The sequence below is a fragment of the Amblyomma americanum genome, chromosome 1, assembly GCF_052857255.1.
Source record: "Amblyomma americanum isolate KBUSLIRL-KWMA chromosome 1, ASM5285725v1, whole genome shotgun sequence".
Lineage (NCBI taxonomy): Eukaryota > Metazoa > Arthropoda > Arachnida > Ixodida > Ixodidae > Amblyomma > Amblyomma americanum.
The window spans coordinates 3,400,354-3,419,825 of NC_135497.1; the positions used below are offsets into that span (position 1 = coordinate 3,400,354).

Consider the following 19,472-nt stretch of genomic DNA (forward strand, 5'->3'; position numbering starts at 1 on the left):
CACAGTAAATGTGAAAGTCGAAATTGAGATAGATGCGTTTAATGCAAGCATGCTAACAGGTCTGTTGAATGGGTGATTCTGAAAATATATAGAAGCAACGCATGACCGCAAATGCGCTTGCAGAGCGTCGGGACTGAAAAAGACGACAAATCGGGAAATCAAGACATCAGGGCCTCACCTGCAATCTAGACGGTGTACTGTCAGAGTGAAGGGAGTTATGCGACTGCTGCTTACGAGACAACGTACAGCAGCATATTTCGTTTGCATGTAGATTTGCATTGTGAAGAAGGCAATTCGAACCTTTATTTGTGGCCGAGCGGCCCGGCCGCTGGACGTGTTTCTGCGCCATGTTGCTTCTCGGCAGCTCCTGTTGCCCACGCCCTCCAGAATAAGGTCCATTCACATGATGCACGTTTCCGTCCGACGAGCGCCGCGCCTGCGGCGGCGGCAGGAGGCGGCGTCCGGTGTCGAGTGGCAGAGAGACTGCTTCGGGACGACGCAGCCGCTCCGATGCCGCCCGCCCAGGTCAGGAGCCTCTTGGTGCTGCTGCTCGTCCTGTGGCCAGCTGCTTGGGCGCGCAACGCCTGTGAGTTGGTTTTGCATCCATCTGCTCTGGCTCTGGCAACGTGCCAGCGCCTTAATCGAATTCTTCCACGGCCGTATCTGAAGCTGTGCTGTCAAGAGAGTAACGCCGTACCGAATCTTCTTGCAAGTGACGTCAAGTGGTGTTCAGGGCAGCCACGCTACGTCCGCTGCAGGCCCCTAGCTGTTCTGCCACCGCAGTAACTCTCCTATGGCGCATTTCAATCGGCGATCCGGTGCAGAATCCGCGAAGGGACAAAAATCCGCCTCAAACGATAAAAACTCACAGTTTGAGCGCAAATTGCCCTTTTAAATGTGCCTTTCGGTTTGCGGAGCAAGAAAAGGTGCTCCGGATCGCCCACTGGAATATGCCATTCCTGCCTCCCGCTACACTTCCATTGTCTTGAAAACCGCTCGGTTGCCATCAGATACCGCCGGCTTTCTGCTCTCCATTGGGTTTCTCGTCTTACTTTCAGTTAGGATTTTTTTCTCATCCACTCTTGCGTTATCATTTTTCTTTCCAGAGCTCACTGCGTGCTGTCCTCAGCCAAATTTCAAGCTTCTTCTTTAGCCTTTAAGTATACATGTGAGTGCTTGCAAGGTTCCTCTGTTCCATACTTTTTTCTAAGCTGTATACGCAAGCTGCTTTTGCCAGCTTTACATCGCCTTCCAGAAGCACTGAAAACCATTTTTATTCTTTTTATTTGTTTCTAACGACCTTGTTCATTTGTAGCAACTTGGCTTAAACATATCGACTCACATCTTCCCACACCTCACTACTTATTGTGTAATGTTGCTCCCTGCTCAGACTGTCCAAGGCCACTTCAGGATAACTAATGCCATGCAGTATGTTGCACAAGAGCTGTACTTCAGTTACGGATTCAGGTTTTTCGTCAGCCGCATGAAGGCTAAGGGTAAGGGGCGTATGAAGGGTAAGGGAATACGTCTACTTAGGGCAGGTAGTGACCGCTGATCGGGATCATTAGAGGGAAATGACTAGAAAAAAAAGAATGGGGTGGAGCCCCCGCGGTGGCTCACTGGTTATGGCGCTCTGCTTCTGACCCGAAAGACGCGGGTTCGATCCCGGCCGCGGCTGTCGAATTTCGATGCAGGCGAAATTCTAGAGGCCCGTGCGATGTCAGTGCACGTTAATGAACCCCAGGGGGTCGAAATTTCCGGAGACCTTCACTACGGCGTCCCTCATAGCCTGAGTCGCTTTGGGGCGTTAAATATCCATAAACCATAAAAATTGGGCAGAGCGCATATGGCAGGTTCTATCAGATCATGCATGGCAGTTTACCTATATCCCTCAAGAGAAAAGTGTACAAAAGCTGTATCTTGCCGGTACTCACCTGCGGGCAGAAACGTGGAGGCTAACGATAAGGGTACAGCTTTAATTAAGGGCAACGCAGCGAGCCATGGAAAGAAAACTGATAGATATAACGTTAAGAGACCAGAAGCGGGCAGAGTGGGTGAGGCAACAAACGCGAGTTAATGACATCCTAGTCGAAATCGAGAGGAAGAAATTGGGCTTGGGCAGGGCATGTAATGCGAAGTCATGTAACCGCTGGTCCTTAAGGGTAACGGAGGGGATTCCAAGAGAAGGGAAGCCTAGCAGGGGCCGGCAGAAAGTTAGGTGGGCGGATGACATTAATAAGTTTGCGGAGATATGGTAGCCCCAGCTGGCAAAAGATAGGGTTAATTGGAGAGAGGCCTTTGCTCTGAAGTGGGCGCAATCCGGCTGATGATGATGGTGATCCGTAACGCGTTTTTATTGCTCCAGTTATGGTCAATATGACCTCCAAGGTGGCAGTTTCGTCTCGCGGTGACCTTGCTCAGCAACGGCGGTATTCTCGCAGTTCCGAAGCACTTGTCGGTGCAAAAGACAGCCTTGTGTGAAAAGATGAGCTCCGTTTGTCTGAATTTATTGCAAACAAAGATTACTGAGCTCGAATTATCGACAGGCCCCCCGTCTGCAACTTTCGTTTCTGCCGAGGCGATCAGGTGTGCATGGTCCGGGCCTATCGGACATGTCCTGAACGATTCCATGCAACCAGCAGTGTCCTAAGCGCTGCGCGCAAGTAACCGACATTTCTAACTGCTTAGAAACTTGAGTATGGGTAGTTCCGTATTGTTTAATACCAATTTCGGAGAAAATAACGCATAAAACGTGTATTTTACACTCTTAAAAAAAACTCGTCCAAGTTACTGAGAAAACTAGTAACGACTGTAGTTACTACCGCTCTGCGACAGTTACTAGGTTGCTACTAATTGTTTACTACCCCAAACGCAGTGCAGGTATTAACTAAGAAAGGTAGTTGATGAAGTAGCGCTTACTGGTTGAGCTAAAATTATGTGCTGGAGCTTCTGGGTGAAAATAATGTGTAATATTCAGAGCAGATTTTTCTGACGTTCCTGCTTCATATAAAGTATTTTGTATGCTATATGCCCCAAAGGTTTCGAAATGGTAGTAACCAAAAAAAAGCGCAGGATCCCTGTTTAAGAAGGAGATTAGCAGCGGACCTTATAAGTGACATTCGTTAACAGCGCACACGGACTATAGATTCTGTTAAATAGTCAGCTTGTTTAGTCGGCTGACATTAAGGGACCTTCAGAAACGTTGACTAACTTAGTATGGCAGAAAGACATGTCTTCAAAATCAGTGTTTATTCAAGATTCATAGCTATATGCATAAAACTCCTAAAAAAATAAAAAAATAAAGGATGGACAAAAGTGAGGTCTGTAAGCTCAATCACCAAACATTATTTCAGACCTCAAAACTAATTCTGATTCAAAGTACAGACCAAGCAGCTGGGACGACTGAAGTTGAGTGGGCTTGGTAATTCTTTGCTCTGCTATCTTGCAAACCGCATAAGACCAGCGGTGTCGCAGATTCTTTGCTGGACGGCTTCGTTCGCCGTCTCCTATCCCTTCGTCCCTCGGTGCTTTCGCTGGTTGGTGTGCCATAGCATCGATAAAAGAGTAATTCTAACGAGGTGGCAGCTGCGGCGATGGTGCCGGCCGAGTTGGTTGGCTCCGAGCGCGGACGAGGAAGTGGGCACAAGTGCAATGTCGCCTCCTTCTCCAGCGCTGCTTTTTTTTTTTTCAAAACCTAGCTGCTGCCTGCGCCTCCTGTGGTTCGTGCCTTGCTGAGCGCTGGAATGAAGCTTTTTTTTTTCTGCTGAATACCGGTCGCGTGGAAAGCATTGGAATTTTTCGGTTAAGTTCGGCTTCGCGTGCGGCTTCAGGTTCGCCACAGTCTCCGGATAATGTTCCCTTTAGTTTGCTGACATAGGGAGCTAAAAAAAATTAATTCCTGAAACTCCTAGGCCAATTTGACCGTTCGTGAAGTGGCCGGTTGTGTATTGTCGGGTAACCGATTAGGAGTGCGGTCGATTGAGTTGCCATTTGTTGCTGCCTGGCGTGGATTCAACCAGACAGACTCGGCAGGCATCTCAAACGATTGAAAATAGCATGCTAAATGTCGATGACTGGGTTCCAGGTTTCCTTTAAGATTATGTTCATGTCTGAAAAGCCACGCTATAAAAGCCTCAAACAACTGATAGAAAATTCCCAGTTTCACTCTTTGCCAGTCCCGTTTGCAGAGGCCGCATCTGCAGCCGTTTCTCTCGCTGCGCAGCGTGCGGAGGGTTCCTGACTCAGTTCCGGGGCCACTTCCAGTCGCCCAACTTCCCGGACCACTACGACGACTCGGCGGTGTGCCGCTGGTACATATTTGCGCCCAAGGAGTTCGCCATTCTGATCGAGAAGCACGCCATAGACATCGAGGACGATGCCAGCCGCTCGGACTGCCCGTACGACTTCCTCAGGGTGCGCCCGCCTCAACTCGCCCGGCTTCCTTTACGGTTTTGTATGCAGCGGTGAGCCTGATGTGACAAACGTCTGTTTTTTTTTCGGAACCATTCGCATTTCGGTTTCAAACTTTGAACAATGCTACTTTACGCTGCGCTGGTTTAGATGCCTTTTTGTAGTCTTTGTGGACCCACGGACACCTCAGTCTTTCCCACCACTTGAGCTCAACTGACGAAGAGATGCCTAGGCCACGTTGCCATTCATTTAATTTGTTACGGAAAGTGATCACTGTGGACAGAAAGAAACAGAAAAGACACAAAGAAAGGGCGCAAAGAACGAAACAGGACCATGAGGAGTGGCGAACTTACTGCAGCAAAACCCGCCATCCTCTTTGCATTCAACCGCGGCATTATCAGCCGGGACCAATAACAAACTGTATACGCTGCTAAACAGACCAGAAAAAGGTACTATCATTGCACTGTCAATAACTGAATCCGGCCAATCAACGAATTGCCAAGTGTACGCATGTCGTTCTAAAAAACCCTGTTCTTTGTCGTTGAGTAATACGGGCGGTGCTCCAACCCGCCTGCGCCCAGGTATCTTCAAGAGTTGTTGAGTAGTCTAACATCTGTACGTTTATGCATCTTTTTCAGCCATTGCGCCGGCGTTACCCGTGGGTTAATTCAGCCATGCCATGTATTTTGTCTTAGGTTTATGTAACTTCGCAATTCGTCAGGCGTTGTGGGGACCTGCCCTGCAGCCCCCTGAGTTTGCTTTCCCGCGAGGCACCGTGCAGCGGCGGTCTCACCTCGAGGCTGAGCGCATTCCCTTGTGAGTTACATTAACTGACAAGAGAGGGCGCCAGCATCGCTGCGCGGAGACTGCCAAAGCCCGCGCGCGGGAGAGGGGGCAGAGGGGCTTCGGCTGGGATAATCGCCGCGAGCGGACGCATCGCTCGCGGCTCCGCTCTTCGCCGGCGGGTCGAAGAAGCGACGGGAGACAGGCTCCCGTACTCGTCCCGTCCGGCCTGCGGAGTTTATATCCCTTGCCCTAGCGCGGGCGAACATTCGCTCGGAACCTTGCTGGTGAGTCGGACGTCCTCGATTCATTAGCGTACCTTGTTACTAGCTGGCGTTATTGTTTCTGTAGCAATAAATGCCTGTTTGTGTCAGCCAATGTGTCGTTCCTTTGTTCCCCCAGAGCAAGGCCCGCCGTGGTCGGCGAGCGCTCGGTAGCGTACGCGATCACGGGGTGGGGTCCGGGCGGCTTTGAACCGTGTCAGCCGCGATTGAGTGGGGAGAACGTACTTATCTCCCCAAGTCAAACCCCACATCTGGCGCTCGGAACCTTGCTGGTGAGTCGGACGACCTCGATTCATTAGCGTACCTTGTTGCTAGCTGGCGTTATTGTTGCTGTAGCAATAAATGCCTGTTTGTGTCAGCCAATGTGTCGTTCCTTTGTTCCCCCAGAGCAAGGCCCGCCGGGGTCGGCGAGCGCTCGGTAGCGTACGCGATCACGGGGTGGGGTCCGGGCGGCTTTGAACCGTGTCAGCCGCGATTGAGTGGGGTGAACGTACTTATCTCCCCAATTCACCCCCCCCCCCCCCCACAGCGTTTACACTACACTGTCACGTCTTTTGGAAATCGTGTTACTCGTAAAGTGCACTCAAGAGAAATTTGAACTCGTCTTTTTACCGCTGGAACTCTATCTACACGTTCCGGGCATTCATAGAAACTTCGAATTATGTCCTCGTGCGGCCGATTTTCCTAATTAAATCGGATTAAACGTCCCGGCTCCCGCCTTTTTTCGAACTCAACGCGGTAGGTAGGCGGAGTCAACCAACGAGTGGAGTGCCTTTCAGCCACTCCAGCGGCGGCTTAGCTTTCGCTTTTATTTTGTTTTTTAGGTTTCGGTGAATAACCAGTTTCAGTCACAGGCAATATAGCCGCAAATTAAGCCCACGGAAATAAAAATACACGTGGACTCTTTGATTTACGTGTCACTCCGCAGATGGCAGAGCGGCAAGCCGCCACGGGACTAGCTGACGCGTTGTTGACTCTTCCTACCTACGGCGCTCAGTTAAAAAAAAAAAAAATAGGCGGGAGCCGGGATCTTTATTCCGATTTAATTAGGGCAATCGGCCGCACAGGACAATAATTCGAAATTTCTAAGAATGCCCGGAACGTGTAGATAGGGTTCCCGCGGTAAAAAGACGAGTTCAGATTCCTCTTTAGTGCACCTTTAAGCTCTGTACGTTTATGCTATTTGATTCAGAGTAGAGTTTTTTCTTCGTCCATTCTGACGTGTACGCTGAACACCTCCGGTCAGCGAATATTAAGGCGCGATCTCTGTCGCCGATGAGCTGTCTGGCACAGTGGTGCAACGGTTAAGCGAAGCACCACTGCCCTGCTATGGCAGGTGCTGCCACCGGTGGGGCTTCCTCGACCAGGTTCCCAGGGTGCCTCTTCCCTCGCTACCGTACAGGTACAGTGAACTAGAATATTGGTTAGTGTGCTCACTGCGCCGCGTCTCCATAAGCCGAGGTGAAGCCGCCGGTGTCGACGATTTTTAGTTTCCCCCTTTTCCGCTAGGTGCCGCCGCCGTTCCGAAAACTGTCATGGCTGGGTGGCTTGAGCAACCGCCCGATTTAAAGGGTTCAGCCTTATCCATCCGTCCGCCCGTCCGTCCTGTCTGTCTGTCTGTCTGTCTGTCTGTCTGTCTGTCTGTCTGTCTGTCTGTCTGTCTGTCTGTCTGTCTGTCTGTCTGTCTGTCTGTCTGTCTGTCTGTCTGTCTGTCTGTCTGTCTGTCTGTCTGTCTGTCTGTCTGTCTGTCTGTCTGTCTGTCTGTCTGTCTGTCTGTCTGTCTGTCTGTCTGTCTGTCTGTCTGTCTGTCTGTCTGTCTGTCTGTCTGTCTGTCTGTCAATCTGTAAAATTTCACAAGTCATGGCTAGGTCGCTTGAACCACCGCCCGATTTAAAGGGTTCAGCCGTATCCATCCATCCATCCATCCATCCATCCATCCATCCATCCATCCATCCATCCATCCATCCATCCATCCATCCATCCATCCATCCATCCATCCATCCATCCATCCGTCCGTCCGTCCGTCCGTCCGTCCGTCCGTCCGTCCGTCCGTCCGTCCATCCATCCATCCATCCATCCATCCATCCATCCATCCATCCATCCATCCATCCATCCATCCATCCATCCATCCGTCCGTCCGTCCGTCCGTCCGCGTAAATTCGAAATTCGAGGCGAAATTCGAGAGGCCCGTGTACTGTGCGATGTCAGCGCACCTTAATGAAGCCCATTTGGCCTAAATTTCCGGAGCCCTTCACTACGGTGTCCCTCATAGCCTGAGTCGCTTTGGGACGTTAAACCCCGAAAAACCATAAACCAAAATTTCAGATCTGAGCTGAACGCCTTTATGCTGATCCTATGGCAGAGGAGTTACAGCATGCGAGTTCAAAGGAATTGGTGGGTACAGGCAATTTGAAAAAAAGCGAACGAGTCGCGAAATGAACTGCATGCTAGTGGAACGCCGGAGTTAAATCGGCGAGCATTTGTGTGGTTTCACGGCCATCATTAGCATTGATTTAAGCGATATTTGTCTACTTTAAAGTTGGGAATAAAGCGACACGCCGTAGCCGAACTGGTGGGCTCAAAGCATATGCTTTCAAGTCGCGTTGGTCGGACGATGCGGAGCGTCGTGTCTGCAATTCCAGCTGATAAGTTCTTGGAATCGAAAAGTAGCGGCCGCTGAGCACCTGCGCTCCACGCGCTTGACTCTGCCCTGCCTTCGCGCGAATGAGGATATTATTAAACCTACACCCGCTAATGTTGAACAACACACATGATGCAAACTAGCTTAGTCCGCGCAGGCACGATCTTTTGGCAGTAACACGGCATTCTATCCCGTACACGCCTAGACCGCTTTCCCTGCCTTCCTACAGTGAACACGACAGCAGCGCCGCCATGCCGCCTTTTTTGCGACAGTGGCGGCTTCACTCCAGCCCGGCCAGTGAGCACACTACCCCTATTCTAGTTGACTGTAGTACAGGGTCTGCTACGGAGTCCGCTATTTTGTGGCCCACTCCGTTCGGAGCCAACGGGCACCGCGCAGCTGGATGCTAGAAAAAAAAGGCGTGCTGCGTTAAGAGTGTGAAGAAAGCAGTGAAATAAGAACCGGCAGTGAAAATGGCCACTGATTGACACTCTGCAATATTTCATTGTCAGTATAGAATTGAGGACTGCAATTATTGGCAGCAGGAAACCCCGCCCTCGCCCGCTGTGTCGAGACATTTTGGCTACCGGGTGAATGATGAATTTGATTAGAAAACAGCACGTAGTCACGGGACACACAAAGACTTGGCATGGCACATGCCGATTTTAAGTCGTGTTCTGCATCATCGACTAGCTAACAGTTGTTGCGCTAGTTGGTGGAACATTGTCCAACAAAGGCAGAAGCAGCGCTAAATTTGAAACACGGACAGGACGGGCGCTGACTCCAACTGTGTCTATTGAAGGCCGCATGTTGCATATATATAGCCCGAATAAGGAGAACGCATGCGCTTTTCTCACACGGTAAAAAAAAAAAACAACTCACAGACGAAAACTATTCATTATCGCGCATTTTTTAGCAATCTATGTTCACTTGCTCGCAGGGAGATAGAAGAGCTGCTTGCGCACGTGTCAACTCTGTCTTTGATAAAAAAAAAGCCTTCTGCCAGTTCGCGAGCTAAGCTGTCTTTACTTCTAGCTAGAATTTTAATCTCGCCAAGTCGTGGTTCACAGTTTTTTCATTGTTATCAATGCAAGAGCGGTAATGGGCGGGTAGGTTTTCGAACGAATCTGACGCGTTCCCTAACGACCTTTTATGTTCCCCAGCACACTTGTTCACGCAGCGTCCAGTCTGACCGACGTACACACTGCCACATGTAAGGGTTACTTCGTAGACCACTCCCGTGGCACACCTTACGTAGTGCTTCGAGTGCTTCTTTCCACACCCAGATGTTTCCTTGGCACCGCTGCTAACCTTGGGGCACATCTTGGCCAATTTGCAGGGGGCGGAGAAGACCAGGGGGCTCCGTACTTGTTGCCAACCCGTTTTAGATTGTGGCCAACCTTGTGAATATACGGTGTCACCACTGGTTTGGCTTCGCCGAAATCTTTCCGGCCCTGCCCCCTTGGCCTACCCTTGAGTTTCTGCAGCAGTGTCTCGGTCACGGCAGCCAAGACGGGGTCAGGAAGCCCTGCTGCGCAGTCTATTAACCTCGCCCGAATAATGTGAGAGTACGACTTGAGGAGTGCGGATTCCATAGAAAGGGTGGCAATGACCCTCTTAACAGTTTTTGACTGAGCCTAATCAAACGGTTGATACAAATGGCAGATTCGTTCGAAAACCTACCCGCCGATTGTCGCTCTTGCATTGATAAAAATGAAAAAAAAAACAATAACTGTGAACCACGATTTGGGGAAATCAGAAATCTAGCTAGAATTAAAGATAGATTCGCTGGGGAACTGCAAGAAGGCTTTTTTTTTATCAAAGAGAGTGGTGACACGAGCGTCAGCAATACTTCTATCTCTCTGGGAGCAAGTGAACATAGATTGCTAAAAAATACACGAAAGTGATTAGTTTTCGCCTGTGTGATGCTTTTTGCTGTTTTTTTACCATGTGACGAAATCGCATGCGTCCACCTTCTTCGGGCTATATAAACGCAGCATGCGGCTTTCAACAAACACAGTTGGAGTCAGCGCCCGTCCTGTCTGTCCTTCTCTGTGGTTTGTGTAAAATTCAGGACTGTTTTTGCCTTTGTTAGGCAATCATCGACTAGCACCATTACAGGCTGTATGCTGCCGCGGCGAGGAGCAAGCAGTGATGTTGATGTCATCCGCTCTGCGGCTGGAAGAATATTCCGTACCTAAGTGATGTTCTACGAATGTGAAATGGTTATTTCAGCGGTGATGTGAACTACAGTGAAGATTACACTTTTTCTTTTCATGGTACATTACCAGAGTTGTATACTGCTTTTTAAGTGGAAGAAATGGTTGAGATATTGCACCGGCGGTGCTCAGATAGACGGGATCGTACACAACTCTTAATTTCCCATTTTTTTGATGCCCTCGTGAGGTCTTAGTTCCAGGAAATATCTATTCCCATCGAACAAAGAGAAGTGGCAGAAACTAGGCACCGCTATCAGGTTTGGGGAAGTCCTTTGTCGCAACGGTCTTAAAAAGGTCGCATATCAATGCCTGACCGTCTGTGGAAGACAGGTGCGGCTGAGTCACCTCCTGGCTTAATTCATTCTAGCAGAAGCAACACGCCTTGAACACTGCAGAAGGAACGAAACGACCCATTTCTTTGACCGGATGCAGCGATTTGGTATGCGGAACGGCTTGCTGCGGAATTCTATCTGCCCGTGTACTGTGCGAGGTGAGTGCACGTTAAAGAACCCCAGGTGGTCGAAATTTCCGGAGCCCTGCACTACAGCGTCTCTCATAGTCTGAGTCGCTTTGAGACTAAACCCCCTTAAACCATAAACCAAACCACCTTCTAAGTTTGGACGGGGAGTGAATGCTGCAAATTATTCTTTCTCAGTCTGTAGGCTAGACTTACAGCTAAAACACGGACGGTGGACCAAGGAGTCATTTCAAAAATTTGAAACTCTGTTACGCCATATGCGCTCAAGATCAGTTCTCTTTTTTACAACAAGCCTTCTTTGCCTCACGTCGTTCACAAAGTTCGCGGGGCCTGCAAACAAGAGTGGTCTGTTCTACCTAGCCCGGCCACTGTCCAAACGGAATTTCTGCTGTTCAACGGCCAAGTAACCATCAATTCATCGTCACTCATCATTCTTCATGTTAGGAATTAGGAGAAAACGAATCCAAATCCCCTTGAATCGCACTGCATCAACCAGAAGAAAAAAGCAAGCTGTCTGCACAGCACTGCTTCGTAGACATGCTCTTTTCATCGTAAGCAAAACACATATGCACAAAGCGTTGGTGACATGGAGGACACAGCGTGTAGATCCTTACGCACGCCGCAGCCCGAATTTATGTAAGCGAGATATGTACCACTTGTACGCGCACGCATATACGCAAGAGATCAAGAATGCGTGGAGAAATGCTGCGAGAAAAAACACGAAAATGAACGGCCGTTTGAATAAAACTGATTTGATTAATTGAAAAAAAAATATTGCACACTGTTATGAATGGGATGCACACCAGCTGAAGAGGATTGAAACGAAGATTCCATCGACCGGAACGACCACGCGGTAGCAGAAATTTCGACAGGTCGTTTGACACCACGGGGACCGCACGAAAAAAAGGGATGGGCTGGGAACCTGCGAAATCTTTCCCATGGTCTTCACGAGGGGGGGTGATGACCTTCCCTTTGTCTGGTTCGCCGCAAGAGGCGACCAACGATGGTACAAGACGAAGGAGGGAAGAGGAGAACAGCGCCTTCCTTTAATTAACTGCGTCTGACAAGTGCCATCCCGACCGGAGAGAGTCAGCCGGGGTTGTAGCCACGGCGCTCAATTGGAGCTGAATGTCTGTTGTGCAACGATATCAGCAATTCCTCTACTTTCCCTCTTACCGCTATCTAGTAATGGACTTCCTCTTCACTAGCTTCTTCCGTTCCCTCTTCAAGTCTTAGGTAATTTGAGACCTTACCATTCTGTGGTCGATACAAAGCACCTTTCCGAGGACCTGCACATCATGAATGATGCCAGGTTGAGCGCATATAGTATGAAGTCGATTTCATTTTTAGTCTCATCATTAGGGCTCTTCTAGGTCCACTTCCTGTTCTCTCGTTTGTGGAAGGTATTCAATCCGGAAGTTATTTTCCTATCTGCGAACTCTACTAATATCTTTCACCTGCTGTTCCTAGAACCTATCCAACAGTCGCCTACCGCCTGGTTGCCAGCCTGCTTCTCGCCCACCTGCGCATTGATGTCGCCCATCAGTACAGTGTACTGTGATTTTTGTTTTTTTGTTTGTTTGAATGTTTATTGGTTCACGGATTCTCTCCGTGTAGGGGGCAGAAGTAAAGGCAAAATGCCTGACAGAGCCTCTGCGCCCCCACAGTTCAGGGCAGCATGATGTATCATTCACACAGATATCTGAAAAACATATCTTCAACACACAACAGACAGCAACGAAAAATTCCATTATTGAGTACGTGCGCCTTCAAAGCCTTCCTGTGCTTGAAAATGATTTTTAAAAGGCAGAAGATACGTAAAGAATAAATATTATGTAACATTAGAATTCGCTTGCATCAGAAGTCAAGAAAGAAAAGGAAATCATAGAATTCACTGGTCTGAAAATAAATAGCATATGAAGTAAATAGATCAGTACATATAGACATTTCTGAAATATAGACATTTTTTGTTCATTGCCGATTCCACGTCTTCATAGAAGCTTTCAACGATCTGGTCATCATGGCTGTATGTAGGTGCGTAGGCCTGCACCACCTTCAGCTTGTGCCTCCTATTGAGCTTAATTGCGATAGCTGCCACCCTCTCGTTAATGCTATAGAAGTCCTCTATGTTGCCAGCTATATCCTGATTGATGAGGAATACCACGCCTAGTTCCCGCCTATCCGCTAATCCGCGATAGCACAGTATGTGCCCTCCCTTTAGTACTGTATACGCCTCACACGTCCGCCTAACTTCACTAAGCCTTGTGACATCCCATTCAATGCCCGCTAGTTCCTCAAGCAGCACTGCTAGGCTAGCCTCACTGGATAAGGTTCTAGCGTTAAATGTGGCCAACTTTTCGTCTGATATTGTCGCTCGTGTGTTGGAACGCTAGCATATAAGTCTAATTGCGTTAATTACTTCTTAGGTCTGTAAATTTCCTTAGACGCTTACTCAGAAGCTTAAGTTTTCTAAACTTGTAGCCACATTCCCAATCCCTGTAATGTCCTTATTTGGCCCCTTTTCTGGATAAGCTTATCTATGGTTATCGGCTTACAAACGTCTCTGACGGAAAAGGCCCTCACAAATTCACCATATTACCAACACCTGGCTTTCTGTAAAGAAATCAGTATCTCATGTTGGGTGCTTGGAGAAAATGTATGCTCACGCGGATCGCACCGTTTTGTGGTTCCAGCCCGTATGACATCATTATTTAATAGCCTGATAGAAATCTTATCGTGACCACGCTGTTTTCCAAAGTCGATTTTACGTGAAAGCATGGCGCATGATGCAACCAAATTTAAAAATAAATTGCCGTTCGTTTTAAAGGCGCAATCGCACTTCAAGGCAACGAAATGTTTTTGGTTTATTTCAGTCCCCGGCTCTTGCAGTAAATACTTACACCTTTCTGCGTGCACAGTACATTCAAGTGGGTCTATCTGAAATGTCTCGTAAAAAGCGGAGTTTGTCTTTCTTAGTCTGCATACAGACGTCACGCACAGAAAAAAAAAAGACAGCACCATGTGGCTTGACTAGAAAATTTACGCTTGTTGAATTTTTTGGCTCCTGAACCCGTTCGAACTTGTTTGAACCGGTTCAAACCAGTACGGAATTTCGCTCCAGTGTTGAACCTGAAGCTGCACCCGAAAAGCATGAACCCGAACTCAAATCAAACCCGCAAAATTCCGTTTGACACCCGGTTATCGAGCACAGTGTTCATGCACTGAAAACCAAAAAAATATTGTGATTCAGTTACTTTGAATATACGCGCCTCTTGTGAAATTTTGCATGAAGACATGAACTGAATCTTACACATCGTGTGCATGCATCGACAATCGTAGAACTTGGCGTTTCATTAATTTTTGCTCCGCGCTTTTTGTGCAGTATTCTTTTGGAAACTGGAAGAAGACGTTTTGTGGAAAAGGAGTCGTCGAGCCCATTCTTCTGGACACAAACTTCGTCACCGTAGTTATGAAAACAGATGCCAGCATGTCTGGAATGGGCTTCAACATATCATACAGATTCGGTAAGCTTGTACTCAAAGTCCGTTTGCTGTTACGGTCTTTGAAGAGGCAATATTTTCTTTCTGTCGAGTACAAAAAGTTGAATTTCCGTGAACAGGGGGCTCTCAGATTTTTTTTAGGGCACATAAATACTTGTGTGTTTTCGCTGAACGACGAACATTGCAGGTATGAAGCTGAGTCAATCGTTTTTACTTCATATCACCATCCTTTTTAAAATTTTATAGATAAAACTATTTCATTTTAAGCGTTGAGGCAATACGCGCCATTAAAAAAGAACAAACAAAAGGGGGCTTCAGTGATAAGGGGCCATATTTTGTGACTGTGAAATCTAAAGTCTGACGAAAACTTGTCTGGTCGGGTAGAAGATTCATGTATGAAGAAAAAGGAACGCCGACCAAAAGGTTGTTGTTTAAAACGAGACGTTTCGGCTTCCATACGGAAGCCTTGATCACTGGGCGGAAAGCCCAAAGCACAAAGCTTCAGTGCGTCGAAGTAATCGCCCGAAGCATCTTGCGTACGTAGGCGGGAGATTGCCTGCGTTGTGGTTAAGGGTGTTGTCTGTAGTTTGGATTATCAGGGATTCCAGATAACGACGTGACAGCCAATTCTTTTCTCTTGCGATGACTGATGCTTCCTCCCAAGCTATATTGTGCGTCGCGGCTTCCACGTGTTCCGCAAGTGCATTAGATGCAATCTTTTTGTTCCTGACGTCGTTCTTGTGGTCACTCAATCGCCTTTAGAAATTCCCGCTCTCCCCGATATAGCAGTAGTCGCAGTCTGCACAGGGAATCTTATAAATGACGCCAGGAAACTTCTCTTTCTTTATCTTGTCTTTGGCGGCCACCAGCTCATGCCTCAGCTTGCACGCAGGAACGTGAGCGACGTGCACACCGTAAGTGCCCAGAACGCGAGCCAAAGACTCGCTCACGCCCGGCATATATGGGATAGCGGCTCGGGCTGGGCAAGGAGGACCAACTGGTTCTGATGGGCGTGAAGACCGTTGAAGGACAGAATCCACGAAGTGCTTGGGGTAGCCGCATTCACTCAATTCTCGGCGCACTTGGCGTAGGTCAGCAGCCCGATCGTCTGGCCTTGGCCAGATGTTTTTGGCACGTCGCACGAGGGAAGCCACGACGGACTGTTTGTGGCAAACCGGGTGGACAGAATTAAAATGAAGATACCGGCCTGTGTGGGTTTCTTTCCTATAAACTTTAAAAGAAAGGCGGTTTCCACGGCGTTCCACCAAAACGTCCAGAAAAGGAAGACGGCGTGCAGCTTCCTCCTCAACTCCTCAACAATGAATTGAATGGAATCTTCCATGCTATTGATATGGTCTGTGAAAGGACATACCGCATTCTTTTTGATAATACAGAAACAATCGTCGACGTAACGCACAAAAACCTTTGGGCGCGGTTCGAAGGAAGCCAGTGCGCGAGCTTTTATTGCTTCCATGGTAAGGTTCGCGGTTGTCACCGATATAGATGCGCCCATAGCAGTACCATGAACTTGTCTATAGACTGTACCCCGGATAACAAAATAAGTGTTCTCAAGGCAGAACTGCAACAGCTTCAGAAGATCCGATGCTTCGATAGGGGTTCTTTCACACAATCCGTCGTCATTCTGCAACGCTGAGCGGCACACCTCCACAGCCAGATCCACGGGTACGCTGGTGAACAGCGATTTCACATCAAAGGACACCATGACCTCGTCGTCCTCCACCGTGACATCACGTCATTTTTCAATAAAATCGAAAGAGTCACGTATGAAAGTCGAGCCCTTCCCAACGAGTGGCGCAAAAACCTTGTGTAAGTAGCCCGACAAGCGGTATAAGGGCGATCGTGTAGTCAATTATTGGTCGCATCGGGACGTTTGGCTTATGGATCTTCGGGAGACCATACAAGGCGGGAGCTGACCCATTGTGGCAGAGGAGCTTGAAATAAAGTGACTTGTGGTCCGGTGGAACAAATCGGAAGACGTCAGTCAAAAGAATCTGCAAGTTTCTACCTTGAGCGTAGGGTCCCGCTTCAGCGGCAAGTACGTACTGTCGTCCCGCAGAAGGCCAGTCATTTTCTCAACGTAGTCGTTGCTGTCCAAGATGACGGTAGCGTTGCCTTTGTCAGCGGGAAGTATAATAATGTCCGTGATTTTACGCAGGCTTTTGATGGCATCACGCTCCTCGGAAAGAAGGGGGGTCGGAGGATGTCGCGGAAGCTTGGCAAGGATGCTGACTGCACGAGTTCGGGCCTCATCTCGGCGGTTGTTATCTACTTGACCTATAGCGCGTTCGACAGCACAGACGATTTTTCTTGCGTCCGGCGCAGGTCTCGTGTTAAAGTTCATCCCGAGCGTAAGTACGGCGAGTTCTGCTCGAGTAGGCCTGTAAGAAGACAGGTTGTGGACTGTCGAAGTGGACGGGCCAGGCGCAAACACTTTTTCGCGAGGCAGCAGCCTTGATAACTTCTTTTGGTGGGAAAACTCTCGTTGGTGGGACTGGAGGCTCACCTTGTAGTTAGCATGTAACTGGATGCTGGCGAAGTCGTCCGGACACTGGTGCTCGAGGCGGCGACGAGCAAAAAAGACTTCGTTCTGCAGGTGCCTGATAGAGGCTTTACAATCTAGGATCCTGGCTTGAAGCAGTTGCCGTTCCGCTCTTGATACCACGCTGTGGCCAAACGCCGTGTCAACAGGTCGCAGCAGACGGAGGGATCTCGGAATGAGGCTCCTAGCCTTGCATATGAGGTTAAAATCCAGATGGGCTTTGAAAGCAGAGTCGCATGGATAGCGAAACGTACTGGCGCACTTGAGTGATGAAAGGATGGCCATACGACCGTCGTAGTGTAATGAAATCTAAAGTCTGACGAAAACTCGTCTGGTCGGGTAGAAGATTCATGTATGAAGAAAAAGGAACGCCGACCAAAAGGTTGTTGTTTAAAACGAGACGTTTCGGCTTTCATACGGAAGCCTTGATCACTGGGCGGAAAGCCCAAAGCACAAAGCTTAAGTGCGTCGAAGTAATCGCCCCAAGCATCTTGCGTACGTAGGCGGGAGATTGCCTGCGTTGTGGTTAATGGTTTTGTCTCTTGTTTGGATTATCAGGGATTCCAGATATCGACGTGACAGCCAATTCTTTTCTCTTGCGATGACTGATGCTTCTTCCCAAGCTATATTGTGCGTCGCGGCTTCCGCGTGTTCCGCAAGTGCATTAGATGCAATATTTTTGTTCCTGACGTCGTTCTTGTGATCCCTCAATCGCCTTTCAAAATTCCCGCTCTCGCCGATATAGCAGTAGTCGCAGTCTGCGCAGGGAATCTTATAGATGACGCCAGGAAACTTCTCTTTCTTTATCTTGTCTTTGGCGGCCACCAGCTGATGTCTCAGCTTGCACGCAGGAACGTGAGCGACGTGCACACCGTAAGTGCGCAGAACGCGAGCCAAAGACTCGCTCACGCCCGTTACATATGGGATAGCGGCTCGGGCTCGGCAAGGAGGACCAACTGGTTCTGATGGGCGTGAAGACCGTTGAAGGACAGAATCCACGAAGTGCTTGGGGTAGCCGCATTCACTCAATTCTCGGCGCACTTGGCGTAGGTCAGCAGCCCGATCTTCTGGCCTTGGGCAGATGTTTTTGGCACGTCGGACGAGGGAAGCCACGACGGAGCGTTTGTGGAAAACCGGGTGGACAGAATTAAAATGAAGATACCGGCCTGTGTGGGTTTCTTTTCTATAAACTTTGAAAGAAGGTGGTTTCCACGGCGTTCCACCAAAACGTCCAGAAAAGGAAGACGGCGTGCAGCCTCCTCCTCAACAGTGAATTGAATGGAATCTTCCATGCTATTGATATGGTCTGTGAAAGGACATACCGCATTCTTTTTGATAATACAGAAACAATCGTCGACGTAACGCACAAAAACCTTTGGGCGCGGTTCGAAGGAAGCCAGTCCGCGAGTTTCTATTGCTTCCATGGTATCCCATATATGGTATCCCATTGCTTCCATGGTATCCCATATCCGCTATCCCATATGAGCCGGGCGTGAGCGAGTCTTTGGCTCGCGTTCTGCGCACTTACGGTGTGCGCGTCGCTCACGTTCCTGCGTGCAAGCTGAGGCATGAGCTGGTGGCCGCCAAAGACAAGATAAAGAAAGAGAAGTTTCCTGGCGTCATCTATAAGATTCCCTGCGCAGACTGCGACTACTGCTATATCGGCGAGAGCGGGAATTTCGAAAGGGGATTGAGGGACCACAAGAACGACGTCAGGAACCAAAAGATTGCATCTAATGCACTTGCGGAACACGTGGAAGCCGCGACGCACAATATAGCTTGGGAGGAAGCATCAGTCATCGCAAGAGAAAAGAATTGGCTGTCACGTCGTTATCTGGAATCCCTGATAATCCAAACTACAGACAACACCCTTAACAACAACGCAGGCAATCTCCCGCCTACGTACGCAAGATGCTTGGGGCGATTACTTCGACGCACTGAAGCTTTGTGCTTTGGGCTTTCCGCCCAGTGATCAGGGCTTCCGTATGGAAGCCGAAACGTCTCGTTTTAAACAACAACCTTTTGGTCGGCGTTCCTTTTTCTTCATACATTTTGTGACTGTTCGTTTCCAAGTTAATTATTTTACCTGTTCATTATCTGCCGCTGGAGACGTGAAGGTTGAACGGTATCAGAGGCAAGTCTGAACAACGGAAATAAAAAAATGCCAGCCTAGGGAAATGTTCCCGTGCTGTGTGTTATAAGAGGGCATTCTGCAGATTCAGAGCTCGAGTGATCACACAAATGGGTAATGAGAGATATTTGGATGTTGGTTTGGTTTTATGTAGCATCTGAAGACTTAGCTGTTTTGAGATGAAAAAAAAACTTTTCAAGGTAATTCGCTCAACGATATTTTGCCGCAGCTTCAGGCGGCAGCACTGTTTTGAAGAGAGGGCTTAAATGAAGCAAAAGTTCTCATTGCAATGCTTGTAACGTCACAAAAAGACACTCTATAGTGAGCGAACCAGGCTCCTTTGTCCGCATTACCTTTGTGAACGAAAATCAAGACCTCAATCAAGGTGAACGGAATCAGCGTTTTATTGCGGATGTAAGCGCTTTGAGTGAGAAACAAATGTGGGATCCCCACGCTGTGAATAGAA

General features: G+C 48.6%; 1 protein-coding gene across 1 annotated transcript in view; it reads left to right on the forward strand.

Annotated features, from left to right (window-relative positions):
• Nucleotides 1-482: 482 nt before the first annotated feature.
• Nucleotides 483-19,472, forward strand: part of LOC144130144 (cubilin-like) — a 107,948-nt gene continuing 88,958 nt past the window's right edge. The window contains exons 1-3 of the mRNA XM_077664159.1: nucleotides 483-586; nucleotides 4,223-4,413; nucleotides 14,198-14,339. Of these exons, the coding sequence (XP_077520285.1) occupies nucleotides 511-586; nucleotides 4,223-4,413; nucleotides 14,198-14,339 (409 nt within the window). The 5' untranslated portion in view covers nucleotides 483-510. The remainder of the gene's footprint in view (nucleotides 587-4,222; nucleotides 4,414-14,197; nucleotides 14,340-19,472) is intronic.